We start from the raw sequence: 23,171 nt of genomic DNA, 5'->3' as shown, positions 1-23,171 counted from the left end.
GCCGCTGCAGGAGCAGACACAGGAACAGCTGCAGAATGCAGCAGCAGTCCTAGGGCTGTGCGAGGACAGCACAGAAACCCCAAGTGCACAGGGGAAGGAAGGCTGCAGGGCCGAGCTGTCCCTGCCCGTGTCCCCGCGTGCAGCCCGGCGCTGGGGAAGGAGGAAGCGTGCGACGGGTGCGCGGCCGCTTTCAAAAGCGAAAGCCTGCCTGTATGCAGCGCTGGGAGGTGGGGCAGCGCCCGGCCCCGCTGCAGGGTCACTGCGTGGCGGCACGGCTCAGTGGGCACCGGGGGCTCCTGGGAACACGGCTGCGGGGCCGGGCTCCTGCTGAGGGTGCGGGGATGCAGTGTGCGGGACGGGGATGCCAGCGGCACCCGGGCGTCGCTCCCAGGCGTCGCTGCGCTCGAGTTGCTGAGCTCCGGCCCTGTCCTGCTCTCACGAGAGCACCAGCGCGGCTTCCCTGCGGGCCGCAGCGGGGCCCAGGAGGCAGCAGCGGCCTAGGAGGCAGCAGGGCTCGGCAGGGCCGGGCATACAGCTCTGCCAGCAGCACCGGGCGGCACTGCAGCACGGCTCCGGGCCCAGCTGAGAGGCCCCGGCGGGAAGGCCTGGCCTGCGCGGGAGGGACGAGCGCTGCCAGCCACGAGGCCGCCATTCCTCCTGGCAGCGGCACGCTGCGGTGGCACGCAGCTGATGGGGCAGGACAGCCCGTCCCAGGACTCTAGCTGAAACCCCAGGGACGGCTGCTCGGCACCTTCCATCGGGAACCTACGTCAGGGATGGGAATCCTGACCTCAGCCACTGCGGGTCCTTACAGACTGCGGTAACAGACAAGTGCAGGAGGTGGCTCAGAGCCTGGCCCGATGCCTCCTGTGTCAGACGGAGCTCTTTAACGTGTGTGCTCTTCCCACTGCCAACGGAGGTGTCCTCAGAAGTGGAGATCCTCCCAGCAAGCACAGGGTGAGAGCCAGCTCCCTCAGGTTTGCTTAGCAGAACGTGTGTGTGGAAAGACTGTGAATGTATGTGGAGATACATGCCCTACAGTTATCTTCTGAATTTCTGTAACTGCTTGCCAATCTGCCCTTTTTGGTTTGTATCTCCCCCTCGAGTCTGTTTACAGCTCTCTCCCCCACGGCACACTGGGGGCAGGGGCAGAGTGAGCGAACGGCCGGGTGCTGCTCAGCTGCCTGCCGGGTGAAACCACAGCGTGTGGCAGCGTGCCTGCACCTGTGTGCCTGTGGGGACGCACGGTCCTTGTTGTCCTTCCACTGCAGCGCAGCAGTCACGGGAGCCATCCCACCTCATCTCTCTCAGCTTTCACACTTCTGTTGTTGTTACCCCCGTGCCCAGAGCGAAGGGGACGTCTCTGAAATCTGTCTGCCCCAGAGCCACAGGGAATGGCTGACAGACTCAGTTAGAGAAGCCAAGGCTGGAAGGGAGTTTCTGCAGAGCTTTGCGGTTTTAATAAAGAAGAGATACGCATTAGGAAAGAGTTACAGAAAATTATCTTGAAAGTCAATTTGCTGTTGTGTCCCAGCTTCAGGAAGGAGAATGGAGCAGTTTGCTGCTGTTCTGTGCACCAGGCAGGGATTGGTGATGCTGCCAAGGCCAGGGCTGCCCCTTTGTGGGGACTGAGGTCCCTGTCCAGCCACGTCCACACGGCCTGCTCACAGTGATGTGCCCGGGGTGCTGACACCAACGTCGTCGTAACCTGTGTCCTCGGGGGGCTGTGTGGGGGCTTCCCTGGCGTGAGGAGAGGAGGAATCCTCCAGCACAGCCATAGCATCATCGTAGCCATGTGAAGGGCTGTGCTGAGGCTGGGCAGGGGAGTCTGCGACAGACATGGATGGGACATTGGTGAGGACACTGCTGGGAGGGGCTTTGTGCCCTGACCTCCCATTCAGTGCTGTTTTTCTGCGTCCCCTCTGAAGGGTACTGTGTACCTTTCTGTACTCACAGTGCACCTCTGTGCCTGTGCCCTTACCTGGGGACACCTGGAGGTTGCTCTCCTCTACACCGTCCCCACTGTGTTCCGACACCTTTTTCCCTGAGCCTTGGGACAGGGAGCCTGGAGAAAAGGAAGGGCATTGGGGACATGACAGGGGATGGGGAGAGCCTCAAGCCCCGGGGACCATCCCGCTCCCACCTGTGTGGCTGGGCACCTCCTGGTACTCAGGCATCAGGCTGTAGTCCAGCTCCTCATACACAACCTCGGAGGCAGCATCCTTGCTGGGGCCTGCAAAGCAGCATGCATGGCACCGGTGCCCCCAGTGTCCCCAGGGTTCTGCCTTGGGGTCGTAGAACCTCCAGGGCGGTGCCCACCTTGGCACTGGGCCCACGTGCGGTGTGCCAGAACTGCCAGGGCGGCCAGGGCCAGGCACAGCAGCGTCCCCAGGACCACGCACAGCACCGTGAGCGCTGACACACTCCTTGGTGCTGCAGTCAGCGGGACAGCGCTGTGGCTGAGAGCTGTGGGGCAGTGATAGGAAGCGTGAGGCCCCGTGGGGATGCCATGGCAGCAGTTAGAGGACAGTGAGCAAGGACAAAGCCATTTGTTGAGGTGTCTCTGTCCCGGTGGCTGCTACCTGGGGCTGGGCTGGTGGCCTCACTGCTGTCCCCGGTGTCCTCGTCACACACGATGTGGGTGATCCCAGTGGTGTTGCATTCCTGCAGCTGCCAGGGCGCTGAGGGGCAGCGCCAGAGCGAGCGGGCCCTCTCCTCACAACTCACCCAGCTCAGCCAGGCGGGCTCCGAGCCCTCTGCAGGGACTGGTTCCAGACTCCCCCCAGTGCCACATCCCAGCTGGCGGCAGACAGCAGCGGCCGTGGCGGGGCTGGTGCCATTGGCACAAACAGGACCCCACATCCCCTCATGCAGCACCTCCAGCTGCCCACGGCATCTGCTGCTTTCCCCTGTCAGCCGCAGGTCCAGCAGCCCTGCAACGAGGTCAGGGGATCACTGCACCCCCAGAATGGTGGGGCTGATCCCATCCAGAGGGATGGTGGCACTCACCTGAGCACACTGCGCCCGCACCGCCGCCAAGCTGGCAGCCATGCTGCACTGTGGCTGGGCAGTGCCAGAGAGCATCCTCTGTCCCAGAGCAGCCCCCGGCACCCGGCCACAGCCTCTCTGTGCCAGGCCCAAAGCGCTCAGAGCCAGGTGCCTCCAGGGCCCATCCGCAGCCCAGCTGGCGGCAGACGATGGTGGCATCGTGCAGGGTCCAGGTGTCCTGGCAGACGGTGCCCCAGGTGCCCTCGCTGTACACCTCCACCCTGCCGGCACAGCGCCCGGGGCCGCCCACCAGCCTCAGACGTCGGCTTCCTGTGCGGGAATGTCAGGCTGGGGTTGGGGATGGCAGCATTGTGCTCATGGCCCTTCCTTGTGCACTCACCAGAGCAGGCGATGGCCAACTCCTTGTGGCTCTTGCGGGGCTCACTGGCTATCTCTGAGGCCTTACAGTGTGCCAGAAGCTCCTCCGTGCCAACACAGCGCAGCTCCTGCAGCTCCATGAGGCCCGAGCTGTTGTCTGGTGCAGCATAGACTTTCTCCGGCACACCACAGCCCAGCTGCCGGCACGCCACGGTGGCAGTGCCATTGTCCCACAGCCCCACAGACACACGGGCCCACACACCGGGGCGCACGGCCACCTCCAGCCGTCCGTCACAACGGCTCTCCGCACCGTGGAGCCTCAGGGACACAGCAACACCTGCAACAGCATGGCTGTGTCTTGGGGTCTGGGAATGCTCTCCACCTGGCGGGGGGCCTTGAAGCCCCTACACCCACCTGAGCAGTTGACAGCAGCGGTGTGCCCGGGGGGGCAGGTGGGCTGTCCCAGCACCTCCATGAGGCACTCGCCTGGGTGCCGCTCGCTCCCTCTGCAGCTGAGAGCATCACGCCGCAGTCTCCCCTTGCCCATCCCAAAATGGCCTGGTGGGGGTAGGGAGACAGCGGAACCACAGCCCAGGTGGTGGCAGAGGACGTGGGCGTCCGTCAGGTCCCAGGCAGTGGCACACAGGGGCCCCCACACCCCTCGTGCCTCCACTTCCACCCGCCCAGTGCAGACCGAGCCTCCATCCGCCAGCCGGAACCCTGTGTATGCTGCAGCAGAGAGAGTGTGCTGGGATTGGTGGAGCAAGGGACCTGCTGAGTGCCCAACGTTCCACAAGGCTGATGCAGCCCAATGGCATCAGAGCTTACGCGAGCAGATGATGACAGCAGGTTGGGTGCAGTTCTGGATGTGGGGAGGCCGCTGTGTGCAGGCTGATAGGATGAGCTCATTTCCATGGCACTCAAAGGCACCATCCCAGAATGGCCCTGCTGCTGCCCCAAAATGCCTGGCCCCTGGTAAGGCCAGTGCCGTACCACAGCCGAGCTCCCTGCAGATGACCTGGGCAGCCATGAGGTCCACGTTGCCATGACAGACGCTTACCCAGGCTCGGTCCTGCCGCACCTCCAGCCTCCCTGAGCACTCACTGTCCCCTCCAGCCAGCCGGGAGAACCCTGCCGGGATAGGTGGGCTGCTGGGCTATGGGATGTGGCCGATGGGCTCCCCATAGTGATGCATGCTCCCAGTTCTCACCTTGGCAGACCACAGATGCATTATAATTGCCAGGGGCATTGTAGGGACCCCAATACTCAATGTTGCAGTCCCACAGGGCCTTCTCGTTCCCGTTGCAGTTGACATGGACCAACATTGCGGGAGTGCTGACTTGAGATGCATGCCAAGTAAACTTGGTTTGAGCAGCAGAGCCGCAGCCCAGCTGCTGGCACACCACCTCAGCATGATTCATGTTCCAGGCATTGTCATACACCGTTCCCCAGCGTCCCCGCAACTTCACCTCCACTCTCCCCTCGCAAGGTCCCCCACCATCCGCCAGCCGCAGCTCCAGCGCCTCTGCATCAGGGATCGGTCTCAGCCCTGCCCAGGCATCCAGGCATGCTCTCCCAGTATCAGCCAGACCAACTCACCTGTGCAGATCACTCCAACATCCCACTCATGGCCACAGAAGTGCTTCCCCCAGCCAAAGTGAGAACAGTCCTGCAGGGTGGCCTCAGTGCCACGACACAAGTATGGATGCAGCCAGATGCGTCCCTTGCCTTGCCCAAATGGGGCATATGGGGACGTATGGGCCACCGTGCCACAGCCCAGCTGACGACACACAACAGTGGCTGCTTGCATCTTCCACTGGCTGTCGTAGCTGCAGACGGAGCCCCATTCGCCCTCGTGCTTCACCTCCACCCGACCGGCACAGCGCCCACCGCCATCCACCAGACGCAGCTCCTCGCTGCCTGTGGGCACCCCGGGGAGCTGGCTGAGCCTGGGGGTGCCCGTCCCATGGCTGCAACCCTGCCCCTCCGCTTCCCTCTTGTCCCACGGCCACCCCACTGCCCCATCACTCACCCATGCAGAACTGCACGCAGAATAGCAACCCCAGCACCCTGGCAGGCATCATCATGCCCCACATGCACAGCCTGCAGCCCAGGATGGGGAGGGGGAGATATAGGCAGCCCCTGCAGGCAGGAGCCAATGGGGACGGCGATGTGCGGTGGGAGCCGTTATCAGCAGGGTTATCAGCCGCCTGCCGGGTCCCAGCCTCCAATAACCTGCTTCGTGCCCAAATATGAGGCTTGTCTCCGCTCCTGGCGTCACGCAGCCCCACCACGGGGCTCACTGCCTGCGTGTCACCAAGGGGAGTCAGCCTGCCTGTGTGCTGCATGTCCCTGAGCAGGGGCTGGGGCTCTGGCTGTGCCCATGCAGAGAGGGTCCCCACAGGGACAGGACCGACCCAAACAGGGCCTCCCTCTGCACTCTACTGCGTAGCACATACTAGTAGGGTCCTACAGCTGCCTTTGTGGTTCCTCAGGCAGCAGTGAGGATGAATAAGGTGCCCATGCTGGCAGCAGGAACCTTGCATCAGCCACTGGGACACAGCACTGCTTGCATCTGGGTACAAGTGGACCCAACATCCTCCCCGCAGCACAGGAAGGAGGGGATGTTTTCTCCATGCGGGGAACCATTGTGAGCACCAACCTCACACAGCTGCCGTGCCACCTGCACAGAAGCCATACAGGGCATAAGGTGCTGCTCCTCTACTCGAGCCTGCAGCATGCAGGAAGGGGTCTTGCTGCCCCGCTTTGCCGTCGCCGCTGCAGGAGCAGACACAGGAACAGCTGCAGAATGCAGCAGTCCTAGGGCTGTGCAGCCGCTGTGGGGACAGCGCAGAAACCCCAAGTGCACAGGGGAAGGAAGGCTGCAGGGCCGAGCTGTCCCTGCCCGTGTCCCCGCGTGCAGCCCGGCGCTGGGGAAGGAGGAAGCGTGCGACGGGTGCGCGGCCGCTTTCAAAAGCGAAAGCCTGCCTGTATGCAGCGCTGGGACGTGGGGCAGCGCCCGGCCCCGCTGCAGGGTCACTGCGAGGCGGCACGGCTCAGTGGGCACCGGGGGCTCCTGGGAACACGGCTGCGGGGCCGGGCTCCTGCTGAGGGTGCGGGGATGCAGTGTGCGGGACAGGGATGCCAGCGGCACCCGGGCGTCGCTCCCGCCCTGCTGCGCTCGTGTTGCAGAGCTCCGGCCCTGCCCTGCTCTCCTGAGAGCACCAGCGCAGCCTCCCAGCGGGCCGCAGCGGGGCCCAGGAGGCAGCAGCGGCCCAGGAGGCAGCAGGGCTCGGCAGGGCCGGGCATACAGCTCTGCCAGCAGCACCGGGCGGCACTGCAGCACGGCTCCGGGCCCAGCTGAGAGGCCCCGGCGGGAAGGCCTGGCCTGCGCGGGAGGGACGAGCGCTGCCAGCCACGAGGCCGCCATTCCTCCTGGCAGCGGCACGCTGCGGTGGCACGCAGCTGATGGGGCAGGACAGCCCGTCCCAGGACTCTAGCTGAAACCCCAGGGACGGCTGCTCGGCACCTTCCATCGGGAACCTACGTCAGGGATGGGAATCCTGACCTCAGCCACTGCGGGTCCTTACAGACTGCGGTAACAGACAAGTGCAGGAGGTGGCTCAGAGCCTGGCCCGATGCCTCCTGTGTCAGACGGAGCTCTTTAACGTGTGTGCTCTTCCCACTGCCAACGGAGGTGTCCTCAGAAGTGGAGATCCTCCCAGCAAGCACAGGATGAGAGCCAGCTCCCTCAGGTTTGCTTAGCAGAACGTGTGTGTGGAAAGACTGTGAATGTATGTGGAGATACATGCCCTACAGTTATCTTCTGAATTTCTGTAACTGCTTGCCAATCTGCCCTTTTCGGTTTGTATCTCCCCCTTGAGTCTGTTTACAGCTCTCTCCCCCACGGCACACTGGGGGCAGGGGCAGAGTGAGCGAACGGCCGGGTGCTGCTCAGCTGCCTGCCGGGTGAAACCACAGCGTGTGGCAGCGTGCCTGCACCTGTGTGCCTGTGGGGACGCACGGTCCTTGTTGTCCTTCCACTGCAGCGCAGCAGTCACGGGAGCCATCCCACCTCATCTCTCTCAGCTTTCACACTTCTGTTGTTGTTACCCCCGTGCCCAGAGCGAAGGGGACGTCTCTGAAATCTGTCTGCCCCAGAGCCACAGGGAATGGCTGACAGACTCAGTTAGAGAAGCCAAGGCTGGAAGGGAGTTTCTGCAGAGCTTTGCGGTTTTAATAAAGAAGAGATACGCATTAGGAAAGAGTTACAGAAAATTATCTTGAAAGTCAATTTGCTGTTGTGTCCCAGCTTCAGGAAGGAGAATGGAGCAGTTTGCTGCTGTTCTGTGCACCAGGCAGGGATTGGTGATGCTGCCAAGGCCAGGGCTGCCCCTTTGTGGGGACTGAGGTCCCTGTCCAGCCACGTCCACACGGCCTGCTCACAGTGATGTGCCCGGGGTGCTGACACCAACGTCGTCGTAACCTGTGTCCTCGGGGGGCTGTGTGGGGGCTTCCCTGGCGTGAGGAGAGGAGGAATCCTCCAGCACAGCCATAGCATCATCGTAGCCATGTGAAGGGCTGTGCTGAGGCTGGGCAGGGGAGTCTGCGACAGACATGGATGGGACATTGGTGAGGACACTGCTGGGAGGGGCTTTGTGCCCTGACCTCCCATTCAGTGCTGTTTTTCTGCGTCCCCTCTGAAGGGTACTGTGTACCTTTCTGTACTCACAGTGCACCTCTGTGCCTGTGCCCTTACCTGGGGACACCTGGAGGTTGCTCTCCTCTACACCGTCCCCACTGTGTTCCGACACCTTTTTCCCTGAGCCTTGGGACAGGGAGCCTGGAGAAAAGGAAGGGCATTGGGGACATGACAGGGGATGGGGAGAGCCTCAAGCCCCGGGGACCATCCCGCTCCCACCTGTGTGGCTGGGCACCTCCTGGTACTCAGGCATCAGGCTGTAGTCCAGCTCCTCATACACAACCTCGGAGGCAGCATCCTTGCTGGGGCCTGCAAAGCAGCATGCATGGCACCGGTGCCCCCAGTGTCCCCAGGGTTCTGCCTTGGGGTCGTAGAACCTCCAGGGCGGTGCCCACCTTGGCACTGGGCCCACGTGCGGTGTGCCAGAACTGCCAGGGCGGCCAGGGCCAGGCACAGCAGCGTCCCCAGGACCACGCACAGCACCGTGAGCGCTGACACACTCCTTGGTGCTGCAGTCAGCGGGACAGCGCTGTGGCTGAGAGCTGTGGGGCAGTGATAGGAAGCGTGAGGCCCCGTGGGGATGCCATGGCAGCAGTTAGAGGACAGTGAGCAAGGACAAAGCCATTTGTTGAGGTGTCTCTGTCCCGGTGGCTGCTACCTGGGGCTGGGCTGGTGGCCTCACTGCTGTCCCCGGTGTCCTCGTCACACACGATGTGGGTGATCCCAGTGGTGTCGCATTCCTGCAGCTGCCAGGGCGCTGAGGGGCAGCGCCAGAGCGAGCGGGCCCCCTCCTCACAACTCACCCAGCTCAGCCAGGCGGGCTCCGAGCCCTCTGCAGGGACTGGTTCCAGACTCCCCCCAGTGCCACATCCCAGCTGGCGGCAGACAGCAGCGGCCGTGGCGGGGCTGGTGCCATTGGCACAAACAGGACCCCACATCCCCTCGTGCAGCACCTCCAGCTGCCCACGGCATCTGCTGCTTTCCCCTGTCAGCCGCAGGTCCAGCAGCCCTGCAACGAGGTCAGGGGATCACTGCACCCCCAGAGTGGTGGGGCTGATCCCATCCAGAGGGATGATGGCACTCACCTGAGCACACTGCGCCCGCACCGCCGCCAAGCTGGCAGCCATGCTGCACTGTGGCTGGGCAGTGCCAGAGAGCATCCTCTGTCCCAGAGCAGCCCCCGGCACCCGGCCACAGCATCTCTGTGCCAGGCCCAAAGCGCTCGGAGCCAGGTGCCTCCAGGGCCCATCCGCAGCCCAGCTGGCGGCAGACGACGGTGGCATCGTGCAGGGTCCAGGTGTCCTGGCAGACGGTGCCCCAGGTGCCCTCGCTGTACACCTCCACCCTGCCGGCACAGCGCCCGGGGCCGCCCACCAGCCTCAGACGTCGGCTTCCTGTGCGGGAATGTCAGGCTGGGGTTGAGGATAGCAGTGTGATGCCAGTGGCCCTTCCTTGTGCACTCACCTGAGCAGGTGATGGCCAACTCCTTGTGGCTCTTGCTGGGCTCTGTGGCCATCCCTGAGGCATTACAGTGTGCCAGCAGCTCCTCAGTGCCAACACAGCGCAGCTCCTGCAGCTCCATGGGGCCCGAGCCGTTGTCTGGTGCAGCATAGACTTTTTCAGGCATACCGCAGCCCAGCTGCCGGCACGCCACGGTGGCAGTGCCATTGTCCCACAGCCCCACAGACACACGGGCCCACACACCGGGGCGCACGGCCACCTCCAGCTGTCCATCGCACCGGCTCTCCCCATTGTGGAGCTGCAGGTGTTCTGTGACACCTGCAACAGCATGGCTGCATCTTGGGGTCGGGCATTGCTCCCCACCTGCTGGAGCTCCCCATGGTCTCCACACCCACCTGAGCAGTTGATGGCAGCGGTGTGCCCGGGGGGGCAGGCGGGCTGTCCCAGCACCTCCACGTGGCACTCGCCCGGGTGCCACTCACTCCCACTGCAGCTGAGGGCATTGTGCAGCAGTGTCCCTGTCCCTGTCCCAAAATGGCCTGGTGGGGGCAGGGAGACAGCAAAGCCACAGCCCAGGTGGTGGCAGAGGACGTGGGCGTCAGGCAGGTCCCAGGCAGTGGCACACAGGGGCCTCCAGACCCCTCGTGCCTCCACCTCCAGCCTCCCAATGCAGACCGAGCCTCCGTCCACAAGCCGGAACCCAGTGTATGCTGCAGCAGAGAGAGGGGTTGGTGGAATGAGGGACCCCCTGAGCACTCCACACTGCACGGGGCTGATGCATATCCACAGCCCTTGCACTTACGGGAGCAGATGATGGCAGCAGGTTGGTTGCAGTTCTGAATGTGGGGAGGCTGCTGTGTGCAGGCTGACAGGAGGGGCTCGGTGCTGTTGCACTTGAAGGCTCCATCATAGAATGGCCCTGCTACTGCCTGAAAATCCACTGCCTCTTTTAGCTTCATTGCTGTACCGCATCCCTGCTCCCTGCAGACGATCTGGGCGGCCCTGAGGTCCACGTTGCCATGGCAGACACTGACCCAGGTCCGGCCCTGCCGCACCTCCAGCCTCCCTGAGCACTCACTGTCCCCTCCAGCCAGCCGGGAGAACCCTGCCGGGAGAGGTGGGCTGCTGGGCTGGGGGATGTGGGCTGTGGCCTCCCCACAGTGCTGCATGTCCCCAGCTCTCACCTTGGCAGACCACAGCAGTGTCATAATCATGAGGGCCATTGTAGGGACCCCAGGCCCGAATGTTACAGTCCCACAGGGCAGCCTCATCTCCACGGCAGTCAATAAAGGCCATCATGATGGGACCGTCTACTGACCGGAACCGTGAGGCAAAGTAGGCGCCAGCAGCTGAGCCGCAGCCCAGTTGCTGGCACACCACCTCAGCATCATCCATGTCCCAAGCATCATCAGCCACAGTGCCCCAATGTCCCTGAAGCTTCACCTCCACTCTCCCCTCGCAGGGTCCACCACCATCCACCAGCCGCAGCTCCAGTGCCTCTACATTAAGGATTGGACTCAGCCCTGCCTAAAGCTCCAGGCACAGTTTATCAAACCCAGACAGCCCAACTCACCTGAGCAGATCACCCCAACATCCCACTCATGGCCACAAAAGTGGTTGCCCCAGCCAAAGTGAGGACAGTTCTGCAGTTTGGTCTCAGTGCCACTGCAGAGGAAGGGATGCAGCCAGATGCGTCCCTTGCCTTGCCCAAATGGGGCATATGGGGACGCATGGGCCACCGTGCCACAGCCCAGCTGACGACACACCACACCGGCCCCTCGTATGTCCCAGTCGAAGTTGTAGCTGCAGACGGAGCCCCATTCGCCCTCGTGCTTCACCTCCACCCGACCGGCACAGCGCCCACCGCCATCCACCAGACGCAGCTCCTCGCTGCCTGTGGGCACCCCGGGGAGCTGGCTGAGCCTGGGGGTGCCCGTCCCATGGCTGCAACCCTGCCCCTCCGCTTCCCTCTTGTCCCACGGCCACCCCACTGCCCCATCACTCACCCATGCAGAACTGCACGCAGAATAGCAACCCCAGCACCCTGGCAGGCATCATCATGCCCCACATGCACAGCCTGCAGCCCAGGATGGGGAGGGGGAGATATAGGCAGCCCCTGCAGGCAGGAGCCAATGGGGACGGCGATGTGCGGTGGGAGCCGTTATCAGCAGGGTTATCAGCCGCCTGCCGGGTCCCAGCCTCCAATAACCTGCTTCGTGCCCAAATATGAGGCTTGTCTCCGCTCCTGGCGTCACGCAGCCCCACCACGGGGCTCACTGCCTGCGTGTCACCAAGGGGAGTCAGCCTGCCTGTGTGCTGCATGTCCCTGAGCAGGGGCTGGGGCTCTGGCTGTGCCCATGCAGAGAGGGTCCCCACAGGGACAGGACCGACCCAAACAGGGCCTCCCTCTGCACTCTAGTGCGTAGCACATACTAGTAGGGTCCTACAGCTGCCTTTATGGTTCCTCGGGCAGTAGTGGGGGTGAATAAGGTGCCCATGCTGGCAGCAGGAACCTTGCATCAGCCGCTGGGACACAGCACTGCCTGCATCTGGGTACAAGTGGACCCAACATCCTCCCCGCAGCACAGGCAGGAGGGGATGTTTTCTCCATGCGGGGAACCATTGTGAGCACCAACCTCACACAGCTGCCGTGCCACCTGCACAGAAGCCATACACGGCATAAGGTGCTGCTCCTCTACTCGAGCCTGCAGCATGCAGGAAGGGGTCTTGCTGCCCCGCTTTGCCGTCGCCGCTGCAGGAGCAGACACAGGAACAGCTGCAGAATGCAGCAGTCCTAGGGCTGTGCAGCCGCTGTGGGGACAGCGCAGAAACCCCAAGTGCACAGGGGAAGGAAGGCTGCAGGGCCGAGCTGTCCCTGCCCGTGTCCCCGCGTGCAGCCCGGCGCTGGGGAAGGAGGAAGCGTGCGACGGGTGCGCGGCCGCTTTCAAAAGCGAAAGCCTGCCTGTATGCCGCGCTGGGACGTGGGGCAGAGCCCGGCCCCGCTGCAGGGTCACTGCGTGGCAGCACGGCTCAGTGGGCACCGGGGGCTCCTGGGAACACGGCTGCGGGGCCGGGCTCCTGCTGAGGGTGCGGGGATGCAGTGTGCGGGACGGGGATGCCAGCGGCACCCGGGCGTCGCTCCCGCCCTGCTGCGCTCGTATTGCAGAGCTCCGGCCCTGTCCTGCTCTCCTGAGAGCACCAGCGCGGCCTCCCAGCGGGCCGCAGCGGGGCCAGGAAGCAGCAGCAGCCCCGGAGGCAGCAGGGCTCGGCAGGGCCGGGCATACAGCTCTGCCAGCAGCACCGGGCGGCACTGCAGCACGGCTCCGGGCCCAGCTGAGAGGCCCCGGCGGGAAGGCCTGGCCTGCGCGGGAGGGACGAGCGCTGCCAGCCACGAGGCCGCCATTCCTCCTGGCAGCGGCACGCTGCGGTGGCACGCAGCTGATGGGGCAGGACAGCCCGTCCCAGGACTCTAGCTGAAACCCCAGGGACGGCTGCTCGGCACCTTCCATCGGGAACCTACGTCAGGGATGGGAATCCTGACCGCAGCCACTGCGGGTCCTTACGGACTGTGGTAACAGACAAGTGCAGGAGGTGGCTCAGAGCCTGGCCCGATGCCTCCTGTGTCAGACGGAGCTCTTTAACGTGTGTGCTCTTCCCACTGCCAACGGAGGTGTCCTCAGAAGTGGAGATCCTCCCAGCAAGCACAGGGTGAGAGCCAGCTCCCTCAGGTTTGCTTAGCAGAACGTGTGTGTGGAAAGACTGTGAATGTGTGTGGAGTTACATGCCCTAAAGTTATCTTCTGAATTTCTGTAACTGCTTGCCAATCTGCCCTTTTCGGTTTGTATCTCCCCCTCGAGTCTGTTTACAGCTCTCTCCCCCACGGCACGCTGGGGGCAGGGGCAGAGTGAGCGAACGGCCGGGTGCTGCTCAGCTGCCTGCCGGGTGAAACCACAGCGTGTGGCAGCGTGCCTGCACCTGTGTGCCTGTGGGGACAGGCTTTCTTATTAAGTAGACATGTCAGTCTTCTGAATTATTTTTTTTATTATTTATTGGGCTTCTCTTTTCTGGTAAACTAATTTCATAAGGATCTCTTTGTGAAGGCCTGCCTCTGCTGTCCTGAGGCCCAAGGCTGTGAGCTGTGATCTTGCTATGTGCCCTCTTTGCCGCTTAAGGATCCTGAACTCCACTGATTGCACTGCAGCCAAGGCTGCTCTTGAGGCTCTCATTTTCCTCTTGCCCTTCCATCTGAGTGAGAGAGAACACAGCACTTCTGCTCCTTGGCTCCTCTATCACTAGGAGGAGGAACATGTCACCAGTGTATAGGAACCTGCTGGAATATTTCTGCCCAACTGTTCTGTGCCTCCAACAGATATTTGGCTTGTTGATGTCCCCCCAATCTGCTTCGTCCTCTGACCCTGCTCTGTGCCCTAATATGAGGTTTGGCTCCTCTTCTGGCATCATGCATCTCCATCATGGGAGCTTGATACAGTATTTCCCTGATATGAGCCAGCCTTCTTGGGCACTACATGTCCTTGAGCTGAGTTTGGGGCTGTGTCCACGGAGAGTGGGTCCCCACTAGGACAGGAGTATCCCCAAATGGGAAAGTTTCCCCTGCACGGGGACCCTGTGTTGGCATCAACTGCATGCAGCTGCTGTGCCACCTGCAGTGCTGGTGATAGCACTGTGGCTTTGCGTATCCGTGGAGTTGCAGCCAATGGGCCTTGGGGCCCTAGGAGGGCCCAGGGACCTACAGAGCTTTGTGTGCACTGAGCTGCAGCACAGTCCTTGAGGGGAATGTGCCACCTGCAGGGAAATGTTACAACTCTATGAACTGATGCTCCTCTACTTGAGACTCCAGCATGAAGGTAGGTGATTCGCTTCCTTTCTTTGGTACTCCAGATGCCTATAGACTGAAGGAAGAGACAGGTACAGGAGATGACTTGGACCTCTGATGCGATGTCTCTTGTTTCTGAGGGAGCTCTTTAAGGTCTGTCCCCTTCTCACTGACAAGGGACATGTTCTCAGACATGGCGATCCCATCAGCAAGCACAGGGTGAGTCAGCTCACTCAGTTTTATTCAGATTTACTTATCAAAACATCTGGCTGCAAATTTGTGCTGGCCACTCAGGCTTCCTTTGCTGGCAATAAATCAAGTAAAACGGGTGATTATTAATGATCTAATGATTGCAAATAGACTTCAGATGTCTCAGACTGACATTTTTGGCAGTTAAAAAAAGGTGCAAATTCTTTCAGCTGTGGGTATGGAAGTACAGTTCAAAAGTATCTTGTTTTTCAGCACAACGGGACAGAAGTCATCTCACTAAATCCCCAGGTTAGTGGCAAACTAAGAAAGGGTAGAGGGAGGAAAAGGAAGGCAGTTCACACAAAGGCCACGTGTAAGCATTTGTGTTAGGAGAGCGTTCTTTTAAGAGTTTCTAATGAAGGGCTTTTTCCAGTGCAGCAATGAATAATAAAGGTAGGAATTGATGGAAACCAAGTCTGATCTGTCACACTCATCAATGAGGGCACGTGAGCATGCAGGAATGTTTATTCCAGCTGGGTTAACTGATTGAAAACTTCTGTGTTATGATGGTAAGACAAAAATGGTAAGAAGAGACGGTAAGAGAACAGTGCTGAAGTGCAGACCTGACAAAGCAAAAATGGAAATGATGACAAGAAACAAACCTCTGGTTGTGCTAGTGGATCTAGCTACGGGTGCCACTTCCAGGAAAATCAACCTGGACTTTGCAACCGATAAGATTGTGAACAAGGGCAGGAGCTGGACTAAGAGGAGTGCAGGCAAACTGCAGAGCTCTGCAAGTCCATGGTGGGAGCATGAGAAACAAAGCAGGGAGATAGGTAGAAAGGGTACGAATGCACATGAGGCTCTGAGGCTGCTGCTCAACTCAAGCACCAGGTGCTACGCCCATGCTCCCGAAGTCCTCTCTCCCTGACCTCAGGAACAGATCTAGTGAGCATCAGCACAGCCAAACCTCCACATTTTTTTTCCCAGAGCGGCACCCTGCACTGTAGCTGTTGGTCACAGGCTGCGCAAGGCCTAAGAGTAGGAAGATGCCCTGACATTACAGGTAGCCTCAGGCAGTCAGGTGAGAGGGAAGTGTCACTCGGATCTGTTTTGTTGCAGGAAAGAAGGCTGAGTTATGACAGTGCTGTACATCCTGAGGAAGCAGAGCTAATATATATGAAGACTGACAAAGTGGAATGTACTTACAGGAAAATGAGCCTTCTTGCTTTTCAGTGACAGGATTAGGCAGGTGTGTTAGCAATGCAAACTGTAATGATCCTGGAGGGTAGCACTGGCAGCTTCCTGCTGTCCTTCCTCCCTCTCCTGAATTCTAACTTGTATAAAGCAAGGAAAATCCCCTGGTTTCCCAAAGTAATAAAAAATTTGCTCTTGGCAAATGAATACTGTGTTTCTCTGTTTGGTTATTGCAGACATCAGGCAAAATGTGTTGCCTAAAAATGAAATATTTACCCTTTCTCAAGGAAGAAAATGAATAAAGGTTACATGCTGGCCAAAAAGAGACTCTGCTTCCCAGCCTTAGAGTTTGGTTACTTTCATAGATGCTGTTTTACTCAATTCTGATATTCTCACCTAAGAGGTAAACAGAATCTGACTGAGGCTAAAGGTCTGCCTGATTATAAGGAGCCCTGTGTTGGTGGTGACGTGGGGTAAATAGTAGAACTGCTCCTACCATGCCTTGCCAGAAGAAGGCGCTTCTGAGAGATCTGGTGGAAAAAAAAAAAAAGAAAAAAAAAAAAAAAGTTTTCTGGTCGATGTAAAGTGAAAACTGTGTCATTTTTTTTTTTCTTCCCATTTCTCCGTCTCACATTTACAGCTTAGTTCCTTTTCAGGTTTGTTTTTGTAGGCTTCTGTGTGACTGTCACTGTGATGTGATTGGGCAGTTCAGGCTGAAGTTGTTCAGGAAGAACTCCTTTCTCCTGTACTGAGCCACTTCTTGATCAAGCAGCTTTCTGACCTCTACAATAAAGCAAGTAGATACCGAACCCTTCCCACCTGAGGAAGTTTGTGATGACATGGTGCCTTGCAGGCACTGGAAAGCTTAGGATGCAAAGGAGAAGGGTTTTCAGAGGCAAATACTAGAAATGAGTGGTCTCCTTCTCGTTCAAGGCTGACAACTGTGGTCCATTCTGCTCACCTGGAAATGTTCACGTTTACAGTGGGGGAGGTAGACCCGAGTGACTACAAGGATATGAAAAGATGATGAAATTAGAGAAGTCATGTGATATCAACACAGGCTTTTCTAAACAAGTGAGCTTTTGGACAAATAAAGAAAATAGATAAATGGTGGAAATATTTTGTAAAGACTTATATTTCATCTAAATGCTACTCTACACTTCAAACAGTATGATCAGTAAATGTTACCTGTCTGTATTTAACACCAGTCACAATTGCTGGTAAACTATGCATGAGTGGTTCTGGCTCATTAGGTTTCTTAAATCCAAAGGTGTTTTTTAATAGGGCAATAGGACAGTCTGTTCCTTGTCTGCAGGTCTGAACTGACTGACCAGAGAGGCAATGTGATATGAGAGTAGATGTTAAATGAGAACAAAGTTTGATGGAAAATCCATTTGACCTTTCTTTCTGAAACTGAGGCACTTGGGATAACAAGTGAGCAAAGGGCTGACTATAGTGAGGGCATTAGGGGCAGGGAGAGCAGCGGGAATTGCCTGTGTCAGGCACTATTCACTGCTAGTTAAGACTCATTATGGCCAAGGATGCAGGCAGCTATGAATTCCAGTAAAAGACTGGTAGCTTTTATTGTGTGATCATGCGGGGCTAGTTCCTCTAGTTGATTTTACTGACAGAGTTTCCTGGATTAAGTAACAATGCTGCAATTCTAGCTTATTTTTCTTCTCAATCAGGGAATTTGTGTTTTACATGGTGACCTCAGTAACATCCAGATGGTTTAGCATCTGAGCCGCTCCCTCCACCACCCCGTGATTTTAGCTGATGTCAGCCTGTTGCTCAACCTGCACCTCCTGACTGGAGAAGTGCTTTGTAAGAGAAATCAGTACAATCACTTCTGCTTTAGGCCTGATTTAATATCTTCACAGCTCAGTATCCTTGGCATCTTGGCCAAGTCCTAGGTGTTCAGTGGGCAAAGGGGAGCTGCCCAGGCAGCCCACTCAGACCATAGGAAAATATGTATTCCCCAAGGGAAATGGCATCAGGAAGGGCTGCTTCTGGCACGAACTGGGAGAGCCAACTCCAGTTGTGGTGAAAGAACACAGACATCATGCCAATATCTGCAGTGGTCACCTCTATGAAGGCCCCAGTAGGACAGTAAGGAGCTGCTACATGGGGAGATTTTTAGTCCACATTTCATTCCTGAAGTGTTCAGCCTTTGCCATTCCAGAGTGAGTCCATATCTGAAGAATGTCTGTGAGCTTTCAGAAGCAACCAAGTGCACCGAGCACAAGCAAGGAGTCCAGCCTATGTGAAGTATGCGAGGAGCAGAAATCTGTTTTCTTGTCTGACTGGGAAGTTCCTGATTTGACTGGTTTCAGTCTTGGTCATCGCTGGCCTATTGAGACAAGTTGGATGAAGTGTGTCCATGCATGACTGAGCAGGCTTGCTTATAAGACTGAGAAACCGAGGGGAGGGACTGATGTGTTAGGTCAGGTTAAGTATTCCACCAACCTTCCTTAACCTGAAATGAAGCTGGCTGCTGTCCTAGATGAGAGCCTGCACTATTTGCTACCTCATGAGACTGATAGTAAGAGCTTTTAACTGAAGCCTCTTTCCAGAATGCCGGCTTAAATCACAGGACAATGTTATCTGATTGCCAAGGTATAAGAGCCTGATGGTCCCTCTGGGTTTAATGATTCGTCCTGGTCTGTTCTGCACAGAATCTGCCAACACAGCTAGTGCTACAGTCTGAAAAAGCCCTGCATGACTGCTAAGGAATGCATATACTCCTTTCTGTAGCACTACATACTCCTGCAACAGCCTTTCCATGTGGCTGGCTGCAAGGACCAGGTGGCCAGTCCTGAGAGTATTTTTCTGGTTGCTGAAACACTGGACTATGCCCAGAGATAACAACAGCTGATGAACTTATGCACAGTCCTCATACCCAATCCTATGTAATAATAGCAAGTCTTGCCTCAGAATAGCCTACTGACACCTTTTCCTTGTTAATTTCCCCCACTAAGACCCAAACTGTCAAAATGGTGTCATGGGGATGGACAATAATTACCAATATGAACACACACGCAGGCAGGTGGGCAGCCTGACTGGGGTGCAAGGGACGGGGAAACTTTAGAAGAGATACATGGCTGCACCTCAGATGACCAAAGGACAGACAGGATGGGGACATGGTTAGTTTCTGATGGATTACCCAATGAAATCACATCCTCTAAAAAAAGAAGGACCACTGATGTTACACTAATTCTGGATTTTGCTACTAAGTAAATCTGTCTTATGACAGCTACAGTACATCCACCTCCTACACAAGCTGTAATAGGAATAAAATCTAGAGCTTCTGACTCACAGGTAATGTAGCCTTCAAATTAGGATAAACGGAGTTGGTACATGCTAATAAATCCACCAAATCTTGCTTCTGGCCATGCTGAGCAGGCAGAACTATTGTAAAGTTAATTAACATTGCTCTTCCTCACCCTCAAGCCCCTAAGCACTTTTTCCTACCAACACATGCCAAGGAAGACAAATTCAATTAGAAGGATATTCTGAACAAATTAGAGAAGTGTAACCTCCTCGGGCAGTCAGTTTAGACCGTTTCTGTGCAAAAATATTTGGGGGTGGGGGGGCAGAGGGGGGAGATAAGAATTCTAACGACTTAGATAAAGTGTCTGTCCAAAATGGGTCTTGTATTACTTGCCTATAAAGCACAGATTTGTTACAGATACTTTGGGACTTTTCTATGTCAGAGCTGCTGACTGTCTCCTAAGCACGTTTTCCTTGAGTAACTTTCTGTTAGCCTTTGTGTTTCTGCCATCGGTCTGTGCTTCCAGGAACTGGCAGTTCTGCGTAACCGGCCATTTGCATTCAGAGCTGCAAGTACTCCGTGAAGCCTGCTGCCTAAAACCGGAGTTTCCCCAGGAAATTGCGCACCTAAAAGAAACAACAGAGGAATTGAACAGTGAGTGTTTCACCCAAGGAGCTACAGAAAGGGTTTGCAGTCGGAGTTCTGTGTGTAGAATTTCTCAAAGAACAAGTGGAGCCCAGATGTTCTCAGTAAACGGCTTTCAAAACAGTTGAGGCCAGTGTCAAATTTCCAGGCACGTGATGGAGCTTGGAGCCAATTTTGGGGTTGCTGTTGTGTTTACCCAAAGTCTGCGAGCTGAATTGCACCGAAGGCTGTGGGTGGGTGGAATGAAATTCTCTGTAACAAATATTTGACCGGATGTGTGGTTTATCTTATTTACAGGACTTTGAGCTTTGAAGAAAGGCTGCTGTGTTTTTGTTATTGTAATATTTAAGGCATATTCAGCTCTCTCTTGCTCGCTGGATTTAGATCAGGTGTTGCGTTTTAACTCAGATGTGTTAGTACTCTAATCATTAAGAAACCAAGCATTTTAAAGCCAGAGTGGAACCATTTCTATAGGTGATCAATGAAACATTGCACATTCTTCAACGCTCTGCTTTGTCTGACTGCAGTGACCTCTGCCCATGTGGAGGAACGCCTCTTGTCAAAGGTCAACCTGGGTGCCTAAGTCACATGCTAAGATCTTGCTAAGGCAGTGAATCAGCAAAAATCCAACTCCCACTTTTACAAGCTCGGAATTTACTTTTGGCATGTAATGCCCAGCGTCACACTCACTTTGTTGAGAAACTCTGAGGTGTGTAGAAACAGAGCACATATTTTTTTCTGTATGTAGGTATACCTTGACCTCTGCCAACCAATTCTTTGACTTGATTGCATCTGTATATCTTCTATATATATCCCGTGTATCTAAAGAAACGTTTGTCAAAGGAGCTTGGATTATTTTTCCAAACTGAAATTGACGTCTCGAGTTGCCATGTAAGGAAACTAAGTGTTACTGTCCTTGAGATGGCTGATTTTCAGATCTGTGCTTGACATATAGTAGTTAAGCTGTAAACAATGAGAGATCTTGTTCCCTTGTTTCAGATGGGATCTGAAACAGAGATTGTCTTCAACAGTTTGAGGCTTGTGTGGGTAAACAATACATTGACTTTTGCCTGTGGGCAGCATGAAGAATGCTTCTGCCTCACACCAACAAGTAGCCAAGAGGCGACACAGCTGCAAAGTAAGGCTGTGCATGCTGTCTGCTAAGTTGATGGATCAGCCCCTGGGCAGCTGTGATGTTTGTGTGCAAAAGGATACTGAAGGAAATAATTTGGACTGTCGGACTCTATTTCCTCAATACACCATCTATTGCCTTTGAATGAAAAAGGCCAGGATCTCCCTACTACTTTGAATAGTTTAATGAATAATGGCCAGGTATGCAATTAGTTACTATTGAAAGTAATATTACAGAAAGTAGTGTGCAAAGCATTGCCAGATGCAGAAAATGAGCTTGCCAGTTAACAGATGTGAGTGCCATTTGATGTGAAGCCCAGACAGAGCACGATAATGCTTCTGCCAGGCTGCTTCCCAAGAATGCCTGTAACTGCACTCCTGGAGGATGAAAGAGGGCTTAACCCAAGCCAAAGGAAAACATGATGAAATAAAGTTAAAACACTGTGATGGTAGTTAGAGAGAGAGAAGTTTTGGTTATAGCTAAACCTGAACTCCTTTAAGACAAGTGTGAGAGGTAGGCCTTCTGTTTGTCCCCAAGATACCATGATACACGGCCTTTCAACCCAATGTTTCTTATTCTGGCCAAGCAAATCTGCTGCTGTCAATGTTGATGTGCATGTTTGTGCAACTTGTGATTGACTAAAAAGCAGAATTTACGACTTCCCTTATCTTACCGACATTTGATCATGGGTGGCACAGACTGTTCAAACTACAGAGGAAATATTCCTGTTATTAATAGACTATTTGCTCAATTTCTTACAAATTGTGCTGTTGCGCAGCCTTTCATGAGACAATGTACTGAGGATTTATGTGTGCTTGGTCACAATGAGACTGGAAAAAAAATAAGCAATGGTTTGCAATCTTTAAGCCGCTGGGCAACTTTCTTTTCCTAGTTCACAGTGTGCTTTGCCAGCCACAGGCAGAAAGGGTCAGGTGGCAAGCAAAGGCGGACAGCAAGAACATGTACAAAAAATCGTTTGGAAGTAGGTTCAAGGTTAGTCCTTCTGGAATACTGAACTGTGCTCTGCAATCAGCTGGCAATATAGAGGCCTGCCTGAGCATAAAGCCATACAGAGGTCTGTGCTTTGAGAGGACAACTGGCTTTAAACACGCCTCTCCAGCCAAATGCAAGGTTTCAGCTTCCAACTGCTGAAAATACCACACTATGTAAACAATAATGCAAGTCTGCCCAGCGGTTACAACTTTTTTTTTTTCTTTTTTTACATAAGCATTAGCGTGGGAGGAGAACACGAGATTTCAAATGTACCTGGCAGCCTGCGAAGCAACAGGTACGATCCACCTTAACTTAACGATCTTAATTACTCCTGACGGTTAACTGACAGAAGCAACGGAAAGCTGTGAGACAAAGGAAGACATTGGCTGCCCGTCTCTTTCAGACATTCAGCTACAAAAGCAAACACACCCCTATGCCATCACCCGCGGGCAGTCACAGGTTCAAAGACCAAATAAAACTTTGCAGAACGGGCTGCTTTGAGGAAAAATTAAGTCAATCAGAAATGTAGGCTCAGCGATTCACGCTGCCAGTGCTTGGAGGACTTCTGACAAACGTCAGCATTTTTTGTTTTCTTAGTAGAAGTCAAGGTTTGGGGAGCTCAGTGCTATGGGGCGCTCTCAGTTTATGGAGGATATTTCTGGCCCTCAAGGTTGCTCCTACAGCCTGCCTGAAATGTCAGAAAGTCAAATAGTACAGCGTTTATTGAAAATGAATGACCGTGCAAATGGAACTGAACAGCTGAAATAATCATCTCGGTATCAGAAGTCCCAGTTGGACCTTTGATTTCCCAATCATCTCCTGGCATGACGTTTGAATTGGTGTCCTAAAGCCCTCACCAGGTGAGTGGAACAGCAGCAGGCAGGCCGTGTTCGGTGTCTGTTTTTGCGTGCACACGGTGCCTTTGTTCACCGCTAACATGCAGCGAGTTTCCTTCCCAAGGTCGTTACCAACCAGCAGCTGTCACTGCAGGTGCCCATTAATTAGCGTCTGGGAGCACTGTGGATGTACCTCTCTGCTGCATCTGTTTCTTGGGCTGGCTCCTTAGGCTAACCAAGGATTTTGACCTTTATTTAATTAGCCTCTTGCATCTCCTCACAGCGTTTGAGGCAGTACTCAGAGCAAGGTCTGGTCACTGCGGGGAGGAAGTCTGGAAACTTCCCGTGCCTCGCGGCTGAATCACTGGCTGTTTTATGGTGTGGAAATCACTGGCAGGTGGGGCCTTGTAGGCCTTTCCAGTGCAAAGTCCCGAGGACGTGGTGAGCGTAAGGAGCGCGCAGCGCAGCGCAGCTTTCTTCCCAGCGTTACAGTAAGCAGCTCAAGCACTTCCCACTGAAGTTAAAAAGCCGCACGCCGCTTTTAG

General features: G+C 55.9%; 2 protein-coding genes across 5 annotated transcripts; both read right to left on the bottom strand.

The window, feature by feature from the left end:
- Positions 1-1,288: 1,288 nt before the first annotated feature.
- Positions 1,289-5,874, bottom strand: LOC149917773 (scavenger receptor cysteine-rich type 1 protein M130-like). Its single transcript, XM_090140710.1, has 12 exons — positions 5,399-5,874; positions 4,966-5,286; positions 4,577-4,891; positions 4,195-4,497; positions 3,781-4,095; positions 3,389-3,703; positions 3,010-3,318; positions 2,583-2,933; positions 2,320-2,466; positions 2,144-2,233; positions 1,982-2,065; positions 1,289-1,828 (listed from the first exon to the last, which is right to left on the bottom strand). The coding sequence occupies exons 1-12, from the start codon at positions 5,712-5,714 to the stop codon at positions 1,665-1,667; spliced, it is 3,030 nt and encodes a 1,009-aa protein (XP_089996836.1). The 5' UTR covers positions 5,715-5,874; the 3' UTR covers positions 1,289-1,664.
- Positions 5,875-6,994: 1,120 nt separating this feature from the next.
- On the bottom strand, positions 6,995-12,456 carry LOC116241564 (scavenger receptor cysteine-rich type 1 protein M130-like). Of its 4 annotated transcripts, none has more exons than XM_090140699.1 (12): positions 11,536-12,454; positions 11,103-11,423; positions 10,714-11,028; positions 10,332-10,634; positions 9,925-10,239; positions 9,533-9,847; positions 9,154-9,462; positions 8,724-9,077; positions 8,464-8,610; positions 8,288-8,377; positions 8,126-8,209; positions 6,995-7,972 (listed from the first exon to the last, which is right to left on the bottom strand). In XM_090140699.1, exons 1-12 carry the CDS (start codon positions 11,849-11,851, stop codon positions 7,809-7,811), a joined length of 3,033 nt encoding a protein of 1,010 aa, XP_089996825.1. In that variant the 5' UTR covers positions 11,852-12,454; the 3' UTR covers positions 6,995-7,808. The 4 variants fall into 4 exon arrangements, with proteins under 4 accessions (XP_089996825.1, XP_089996826.1, XP_089996823.1 ...); XM_090140700.1 differs by having other exon boundaries at positions 8,727-9,077; positions 11,536-12,452; XM_090140697.1 differs by having other exon boundaries at positions 6,995-8,209; positions 11,536-12,456.
- Between the last annotated feature and the right edge of the window lie 10,715 nt (positions 12,457-23,171).

The sequence above is a fragment of the Phasianus colchicus genome, chromosome 5 (assembly GCF_987193195.1).
Source record: "Phasianus colchicus chromosome 5, bPhaCol1.hap1.1, whole genome shotgun sequence".
NCBI lineage: Eukaryota > Metazoa > Chordata > Aves > Galliformes > Phasianidae > Phasianus > Phasianus colchicus.
This window is presented reverse-complemented; position numbering and strand designations above follow the sequence as displayed.

Excerpts from the sequence above, each read along its gene's own strand:
- LOC116241564 (XM_090140697.1), bottom strand. The coding sequence starts at position 11,851 with ATGCAGCACACAGGCAGGCTGACTCCCCTTGGTGACACGCAGGCAGTG. Across the intron at positions 10,635-10,713 it reads CACTGCTGTGGTCTGCCAAG|GGTTCTCCCGGCTGGCTGGA; the intron begins GTGAGAGCTGGG and ends CTCTCCCGGCAG. Across the intron at positions 10,240-10,331 it reads TGCTGCCATCATCTGCTCCC|CATACACTGGGTTCCGGCTT; the intron begins GTAAGTGCAAGG and ends TCTCTGCTGCAG.
- LOC149917773 (XM_090140710.1), bottom strand. The coding sequence starts at position 5,714 with ATGCAGCACACAGGCAGGCTGACTCCCCTTGGTGACACGCAGGCAGTG. Across the intron at positions 5,287-5,398 it reads CTGCGTGCAGTTCTGCATGG|GCAGCGAGGAGCTGCGTCTG; the intron begins GTGAGTGATGGG and ends GGGTGCCCACAG. Across the intron at positions 2,467-2,582 it reads GGCCACCAGCCCAGCCCCAG|CTCTCAGCCACAGCGCTGTC; the intron begins GTAGCAGCCACC and ends ACTGCCCCACAG.